The 9620-nt window shown below is 38.2% G+C and overlaps 1 protein-coding gene across 1 annotated transcript; it reads right to left on the bottom strand.

Moving 5' to 3' along the window:
* Positions 1 to 8459: 8459 nt before the first annotated feature.
* On the bottom strand, positions 8460 to 9413 carry LOC113904925 (olfactory receptor 52M1-like). The gene has a single exon (XM_027561993.1). It carries the CDS (start codon positions 9411 to 9413, stop codon positions 8460 to 8462), a length of 954 nt encoding a protein of 317 aa, XP_027417794.1.
* Positions 9414 to 9620: the final 207 nt, after the last annotated feature.

A 9620-nucleotide genomic window follows, 5' to 3' on the forward strand; every position in this document is an offset into this window, starting at 1 on the left:
GGGAAGATTTGGGAGAATGACATTGAAACATGTAGAATATCATGTAAGAAACGAGTTGCCAGTCCAGGTTCGATGCATGATACTGGATGCTTGGGGCTAGTGCACTGGGACGACCCAGAGGGATGGTATGGGGAGGGAGGAGGGAGGAGGGTTCAGGATGGGGAACACATGTATACCTGTGGCGGATTCATTTTGATATTTGGCAAAACTAATACAATTATGTAAAGTTTAAAAATAAAATAAAATTAAAAAAAATAAAAATAAACAACTTTACAGACAAAAAAAATAAAGATAAAAGTATCAGTTCATTTAATCTAAAAAAATAAATAAAATTGAAGTATAGTTGATTTATATTGTTTAGTTTCAGGTGTACAGCAAAGTGATTCAGTTTTATATATATATATATTTCCATTTTTACATATTCCTGTTCCTTATAAGTGAGTTCCTTATAGATTATTATAAAATACTGAGTATAGTCCCCCATGATTTTTTGATTCATTACCTGCTATGGGGAAAAATATATATTTGGTGTCACCAGACATAGATACCTGGCCAAATAAAGAAGGCTAAAATATTTTTAAAGGTGCGTTTTAGTTCAGTAGGAGAAAGAAACCTACCACAAACTCAAAAGAAAAGACAGCCCTGTGAAATTAGAAGCTCACTATCAGCAGGAGTTTTCAGGTAGAATTTAAATGCTCATCTATCAGGAATAGTATAAATAAAAATTATCCATGTGGTGGTGGCATTAGGATATTATTTGAGCTTTAAGTACTGCCAGCAACAACTATATAAATATTAATCTGAGTAAAGGAAGCATAAATTTAGATTTAAAAATTAGGAAGATACTACTTATTATTTTCTAATGAATGTCATTGGGCAATCTAAAGATTACAGATCTCAATCTTAACTGTACAAGGGTTAGTGACTATGGTATTTAGATGAAAAGATTTGAGAATCTCTTTATCCTATATGACTTTGTGCATCTCAGGATTTTGTACTCTTTTCCCTCCCCATTTGTCTCTCTTTTCCTAGCATAGTACCTGTAGATGGTTGAGAATTTGGTCATAGGGGGACTGGGACCAGCAAAGCCACTGTCCTCTTGAGGTGTGAGGAAGATCTGTTGATGTCCAGAAAAAGACGACCATCTGAGCTAGAGGCAGATTTATGCTGGTTTGTCCTGGCCCTCCTGAGTCCTTAGTGGCCTCTCTGTTAAGCAAGGGACATTATTCAACTTTGCTATTCTGGAGAACAAATCCTAGAGCTAATTAGTGAGGAGAGTACAGATGGATAAGAATTGTTCAGAAGCACTGTAAAACTAATTGCTGGTGTGTTGTGGCATGTTGTATGGTATGGTTTAGGAAGCCCAGTGAGGAGTAAGGATTGAAGAATTATTTAGAATGAAAATTAAAGAACACCTGGGGCAACAACAGGCAGGGCCAAATGCAACTATAATTATATATAAACTGCTATGGCTTGCTTCAAAACCAACAGTTTAAATCATTTTAATTTCCAGTGGCACTGGGACCTCCACAGACAAAACTGAAAGTGAAATTAGAAGTTTTGATTCCCTAGATACAAAAAAGATCCATAAAAAGCTGGCAAAAAAGTATGCAGTAAATAAAATATTTAATTGACTAAATTAAGACCATTGTTTGGTAAATGAGACACGTAAAAAGAAAAATAACAGAGAAGTGAGATTCAAGTAGAAGAAAGAGATGAGCTTTATTTAAAAAAATGCATAATTCTAGGTTTAGGAGAGACTGAGTTTCAGAAAAACTCTTGGCAGAAGTCAAAAGCTCAACTTGAGAGTAAATATAAAAGCGGAAGAAATTGCTAACAACTATTTTTTTGCAGGATGTAGTCAAATGTAAATATCCTGGAGACAATGACTGGGGCGCTGTTTGTTCACTATTTCCCCACTGCCTGGCAAATTGTATAAGTCTTCAAATATTTTTTAAATCAGTTAATGCACCACACACACACACACACACACAAAGACACATAAATACACAAAGGTTCTTCATCAATCATCCACTCCAAACTTTAGGCTTAGGGTAAGCAACGGTCATAAAATGTGTGAGCTTGTCAAAGTGTTCATCAAGCCAAGTCCTAATGTATATTCAGGGTACTCAAATCAATTTAATTCTTTTCATCATGATGACCTGCCGGGAGCTGGTGAGGCATTCCACTCGTGACAAAGGTCATGAGGAAGGAGGCTCGGCATACGCAAAGGCAGGATCAAGCCTCAGGAGTCCCCCTGGATATTCTCGAGCATCTACCCCCCAAAAACCAGAGTCTGCCTACTTTATTGCTTTGTGCTCTCACCTCTGACTTTACTGGGGGCTGTCCCCCACCACCATCTTGCTCTCTCTGTCAAAGAGTTAACTTACAGCTCCAATTAATAAAGTTCCTGGGCAACTAGGAGTGTTTAAATCCAAACCCCTCAGATGGCTCTCTAACTCACCTGACAATTTTACCCAGACTCCTACAGCTATGCATACAATTGTTTACAGTCTCCCAGCCTCGAGGCATGGGAAGCTTAAGATATTCAAATAGCTTAGAGCCTCTCAGAGAGTTAGAAACTGTCAGAATAAAACTAGTAAAAGATTTCACTGATGAGCCAATGCTTGTTGCCAAGTTTTCACATCTCCTGAATTGTATCCTTGAATGTGTATTAATTAATATAGTTGGTATGTAGAAAAAATAAGTAGTGGCCTTGGTGTTAGTAACTTTAGACCCTTAAGGTAATAAATTCTTTCCTTTGTTGTAAACCCATTACACATCCACCCTATAGGAATGCAATTTTATCTTTGGAAGATGGCACCAAACCTTAAAATAATTACGCTTAGAGAAAATAAGTCTTACGGTTGATAAGTCTATATCAAGAGTCATAAAATGTTAATAGGCCTTCTGGCCAGAAGATGATGTAAATCACCTAAACCATTTGTATACGATAGATTTGCAGGAAAGAAACCCTGGTTTTTGATAAGGATCAAAGACTGCTGACTTTGCATCCCCTATTATCCTCTATGTGTAACTTAGGGTATATAAGCCCCTGTTGAAAATAAAGCTACGGGCCTCGCTCACCAAAGCTTGGTCTCCCCATGTCATTCTTCCCCTCAATTTCCAGCTGAGTCTCCATCTGGAGTGCGGATATCCTCTGTGACCATTTATTTGCCTGGGCTTCTAAGACCCTCTCGAGAAGGTGTCTAAGGTGGGGCACCTTCTGCTATTCGAGAGGGCTCCTGCAGCCTCCATGGTCAGAGCTAACCTGGTGTCACGGGTTATATTGATTTTCTGCGTAAACCAAGCTACTCAGCTTCTTTTCTCCACTGAATTTTCCTACTGAGCTATCCTCATTCTATTACTCTTTACATCTTTGATGAATAAATAAATAAATAGTCGCCGAAGCCATCTCTCCTTCGAATACCCTGGATCAGCTGGGGCTGGACCCCGGCAATGACCATCAACATGGATCAAGTTATCATCATATTGTCCTTGAAAACTTTATAACCTCCTAAAAGTTTTTCTCTAGTCATTCCTTCTACTCTGTCTTAACCCATTTTCTTCATTGCAGCCACAATAATCATTTTAAAATACAAACCTGATTATGTCACTCCCGTGCATAAAATTTCCATTATCTTCCTTTTGTTTTTAGGATAAAATTGTGAATTCTTAGCATGCCTACACCATGCTCTCATGCAACTCTCTTAGCTGTCCTCAGCACTCTTCATTCCACTCTGTACTGCATCCCATGAATGGACCTCCTTCAGTTCTTCAAATGTAAGATGACTTTGCCTATCTAAATATTTATCTTAAAGTCTACCTTAAATCCACACATGTTCACATATACTGTTCTCTCTCTCTTTAACACCACCCCAACATTTTCTCTTGCTTCCCTCAGCTAGTTATCTCCCATTCAACACTCACATAAATGTCTTGTTAAAGGAAACTTTCCTTGATTCCCCTAGACCAGAACAAAACTGATGTTAGTTGCCTTTATAAAAATCCATGTTTCTACTTGATAGCACTTGGTATCCAATGTAGCCATGCATTTGAACATTACCTACTTAAGTCATGTCACCTCAACCAGAATATAAACTCCCTGACACATGGATTTCTTTTTTGCTCACCTCTCATTAGAATCTATCACAACCTGGCACATTTTAGCCACTCCATAAATATTCTTTTGTTGTATGAATATATGAATAAGCTGTATATCTTCTCCCCATTGACTAGAATTTAATGCAGGGATCCTGGCTGTATAATTGTGTGGTTGTTATTATCTTATAGACACACGCCCCAGGAAACAAACTCACTCAGAAGGACAGTGTGGATAGTGGAGTACAGTTTATTACACCGGTGGGTCCAAGGCAGAGTTTCCTCTTTAGCCAGGGACCCTGACTGACTTTTGTGAAAATCTTATATAGCTTAAGTGTACTGCACAAGCCCACATTCCCAAATTCCTTAAACCTAGGCTGGAAAGTGTTAAAGGGAGATTTAATCAGGTTACAGCCATGATTCATAATCAGAAGGGTCAGCTGGTTATATATTGTAGCCTACACCAATGGGAGCCATAAAGATTACAAAGGTTATTGACTATATAGGAGATTATTACATTCTTTTTGGCGACAGGAAATCTTGGTATGGAATCTGGTGTTGATCAGTCCAGGAGGCCAGACTGGCCATAGGTATGCCATCCCCATGGCTACTAGGCATGTAGTCCAAAGTTCACTGAAAGTGCAAAATGGAATTTCCTTCTTTTTCAAGATAGAGTCAGTTCGGCCTGTTCCTTTCCTCTTCAATTATTGTTGATCATCTGCAATTTGAGAGCCATTGATAGATAACCGATAAAAGCTAAATGCTTAGTTCATATTTCCCAATCTAACACATAAACAATCTTGTTTAACATATAAGAAATATATTACCTTGTCAGGAAATGTTTTTTAATTAGATTCAATGATCCATTATACTACAAAATTTAATTAAAAAAATACAACTTGAAGGTCAAGACTTTAAAATTTACTTTCTGGAAACATCCAACATAATCACAAACATTCTTAAAGATTAAATTTCCCTAGAGATTCTCTTAAGCCTGGGAGAGATTCCTTTGTCATTGAATTTTTCTCCATTATTTTACAAAAATATCATTAAAACTTATCTTTATATTTTTAATTCAGTACTTTAATTATAACTATTACAAAATAGGAGCTCTGAAACATGACAAGTGAATTCCACACCTTATGGCTTCATTGATAAAGAAGCATTCATTGAACACACATGTTCATAGGACACTGAGAGGTGTTAGAGACAAAAGTAAATAAAGGATAGTCTTTAACCATGGGATTAACTACTTTCATTATTTAAAAAATATATACTTCACCACTTTATCAACAGGTGATGTTGAGAAAATTACTTAATCTCTCTAAGTCTAAATTACTCATTTGTGAAATCAGACTAACATTCTGATGATTATGGTGATAATTATATAATTTGAATTACATATATGTGTGTGCAAACATGTAAATATATATTAACATTATATAAATATTAATAAAATATTAATAATATATTATATATATATATATTTATTGCAGTTGTTTTAGTTGCTAAATTGTGTCAGACTCTTTTACAACCCTATGAACTGTAGCCCACCAGGCTCCTGTCCATGGGATTTCCCAGGCAAGAATACTGGAGTGGGTTGCCATTTCCTTCTCCAAGCAATCTTCCTGATCCAGGAAGTGAACCCACATCTCCTGTATTTTTACCGCTAAGCCATTAGGGAAGCATATGTGTGTGTGTGTGTGTGTGTGTGTGTGTGTGTGTGTGTATATATACATATATTTAAATGAGACATATATGTCTCACAAAGTCAGGCATTCAATATACAAAAATTATACATGTCTGTATAATCCACAATGTTAACTAATGTATGTTTATTAAAAGCTTACTGTGTGGTACTATTTAGTGTATCTTACATGCTTTCTCTCATTCAATCCTTAAAACTTTATGGAGAAGACAATGTCATGATCCCTGTTTTATTATGAAAACAAAGCCCAGAAAGTTTTATCAAAGTGTCTGGGTACACGAAGACAGCAAGTGGAAAAGCTGAAACATGAACCCAGGCCCTCTCATTCTAGAGTCAATGCATTTAACCTCTAACTATACTGTAAGTTGAAGTGGCAAAAGTACAACATATCATTTCATTTTTTACAATAATGACAGGAAGAATTTCTGTTTAGTTTGAGTCAAGGAAACAATCTTTCTGAGGACTTTAAACACAAGCTGTATCTTGAAGGATAACTGAATCCTCTCCAGGTAAGAAAGAGGACGGAACAGAGAAAAACATTGTAAACAAAAACACAAAGATATGACGAAAACTACTGTTTGAATAAAAGTGAGAATTTTAATGAACAGTATAAAGAGTATACATGATATATAAGAAGGATAAGAGAAACAGTAGAAAAGGTAATTCATAAAGCTCTGCTTTGCCATCCTGGAGCTTCCATGGGTCTGACACAATTACTCGCTTGTTTTAAATTGATAGGAGGATAACTATGGTCTCAATGTAGAGAATGTACTGAACATAGTAATCAAAAGTTAGTTCCTTGAAGATATCAGTGGAAACTGTTGAAATGTTATAATAGAAATGATAAAAGCTTAAACAATGGCATTTAATAGAGTCAAGGAGGAATGGAGAACTTAGATGTTAACCTCTATGAAGCTCTGAGACTAAAGAGATGGCAAATAGTGAGAAAAGAAAAAAAGTACAAATAATACTTTAGGAGTAGTAAATCACACAGAGAAACCAGGTCAAGGAAGTTCAGCATGTAACTCTAAGTACCTCTGTTACCAAACCAAACTCTAGTCCGCTTACACACAAGCAGTAAAGCCAATCTACAGACACCAGGTTGTGGTGAAGAAAGCACTTATTGTAGGGCACCAAACAGGAGTCTGGGATAGTTAACGTCCAAAACTCCCCAGTGGTTTCTGCAGACCATTTTTAAAGGCAAGGTGAGGGAGAGGAGCTGCAGGGATTTTGGTTAGCTCATGAGCAATTCTCTAATTACCTGATGGTGAGGTAACAGGGCAGTGGCACAAGGGTTAACATTATCAGTCCTCAGGCTCTGGTAGGTCTGGAGGCTAATGCCTGTGGTCGTCAAGTAGTTAATTTCTTCCATTTGGTGGGGGTTTTAACATCAGCAAAGCAACTCAGTAAATGTGCATTAGATACTGTTATCTAGGTACTTCTGAGAGGATCTAAAGTAGAGGATATGGGGGAAGGGTCTACCCCAGAAGGCCCCACAAGGTACTGCTCAGTTACACCTCTAGAGTAATTTCCATTTTTTTTTGTAAGCCAAGAAGTGAAGGAATGAAAAGTAACAAATATTTGATTTTTTCCAGTAAAATATTTATATTCCTTTTAATAATTTCATTTTCAATGTCAGCAGTAGCATAATCACTACAAATTTAAATTGAGTTATTTGTAATAATAGACTTCGTCTCTGAACAAGGACTTGTTACATATAAATACCAGCATACCTGAATCTAGCTCAGTGGGCTGCCAATGCCCTGGGCAAACTCCCAAGTATGTAACATCAAACATAAAGCGATTTTGTTTTCAGGATAAAGGTTTAGAAATCCCATGTTGGTTCAGGTAACAAAATAATTGCAGACACATGTTACTCTTGGTGGAGAGAGAATACTCTATGAGCAATACAATGCTTACAGATCTGTGGACTTGATTATTTATAGCAATGTTGAACTTTTCCACATTTCTACTTGACAGCTTGTCCAGTTTGTCAGTTTGTAGGAATAAAACACAATTGTTGTATTCAGAGGACATCAACCCTGATATATTGCCTCTTCTATGGATATTTACAGTCATTGGAAAAGACTGATGCTGGGAGGGATTGGGGGCAGGAGGAGAAGGGGACAACAGAGGATGAGATGGCCAGATGGCATTACTGACTCAATGGAAGTGAGTCTGAGTGAACTTCAGGAGTTGGTGATGGACAGGGAGGCCTGGCATGCTGCGATTCATGGGGTTGCGAAGAGTTGGACACGACTGAGCAACTGAACTGAACTGAACTGATACTTTATGTGGAATCCTCTGAGGTTTTAATGGATTTCCTTCCTTTTAAAATCATTCCCTATTTGAAAATAAACTGCTACCCCAGTTAACACCATAAACGATCACTAGCAACATAAAAAGAAAAGAGCCCCTTTAAGTTATCAGGTTGTAAGTAAGCTCCCAAAAATTCAAAGGCACACAGAATATATTAAGTGTGCTAGTTTAATTAGAATTGAGAAATTTCTATCATGTATGGTCATTCTTCCCCATTAAAATCTGATAAGATGTCTGATACCAGTGGAAAAGGCATCATGTCAGTTATGAAAAAGGGATAAATCATTTATATTCTTCTCTCCTTATTCTTACACCATCTGTGCAAACAATTTCAGTATAATCGAGCAACCTTTACTCTTAGAGAACTAAGAACACGGTCTTGAATTTTCTTGGTCCTTATACCATAAACAATGGGGTTAAGAAAAGGTGGTACCAGAAGGTATATATTGGCAATGAAGATATGAATATGGGGGGCCACACTGTGGCCAAAACGGTGAGTGAGGAAGGTAAAGACAGCTGTGGAGTAGAAAACGAGAATGACACAGACATGGGAGCCACAAGTACCTAGGGCTTTAAGACTTGCTTCCCGCGATGGAAGATGAAAGACTGCACGAAGGATTAGGACATAAGACACAGCAATGAATAACCCATCACAGGAACCAATGACAGAGGCCACACTGAGGCTGTAACGCTTGGTGGGCCCTGTGTCCACACACGCCAGCTTCACCACAGCCATGAACTCACAGTAGGTGTGGGCAATGATTCGAGTCCTGCAGTAGGGCAGCTGTCTGAGCAGGACAGGATGTGGGGAAAAGAAGACCACTCCCCGCAGTACCACAGAAGCTCCCATTTTAGCGATGCGAGTGTGGGTGAGAATGGTGGTGTGGCGCAGTGGATGGCAAATGGCCACATAACGGTCAATGGCCATGGACAAAAAGAAGCCTGATTCCATAGCAGTAAAACTATGAATGAAGAACATTTGGGTCAGGCAGGCATCAAAGGCAATGTCCTGGGCTCCAAGCCAGAAGAGACAGAGCATGCGAGGCAGTGTAGACGTGGAGAGGACCAGGTCAGTGACTGAGAGCATGCACAGAAAGAGAAACATAGGCTCGTGGAGGCTTCGCTCTGTCCTCACCACGGCCAGAATGGTCATGTTCCCCACCACCGCCACCACATACATGGAGCAGAAGGGAATCCCAATCCAGACATGCAGGTGCTCTAGTCCTGGGATGCCCATCAGCAAGAAAGTGTCTGCAGATGTTTGGGATTTATTGGCTGGTCCCATTGCTCTGCTGCTTTCTGTCTCTTGCTGATAGAATCCTCCTTTTTATGCAAAAAGCTTTGTGCCAAGATCATCACAACCAAATCTGGCAACAAACGAAAAACAAGCCTGGAAGATCCCAAAGCATCACATTAGAAAACATCCAAGGTTACACTTCAGGGTGAAAAAATTTAGTAACACTAATTACTAAAATAAAAACCTTGCAACCAG

This window comes from Bos indicus x Bos taurus, chromosome 15 (genome assembly GCF_003369695.1).
Source record: "Bos indicus x Bos taurus breed Angus x Brahman F1 hybrid chromosome 15, Bos_hybrid_MaternalHap_v2.0, whole genome shotgun sequence".
Classification (NCBI taxonomy): domain Eukaryota; kingdom Metazoa; phylum Chordata; class Mammalia; order Artiodactyla; family Bovidae; genus Bos; species Bos indicus x Bos taurus.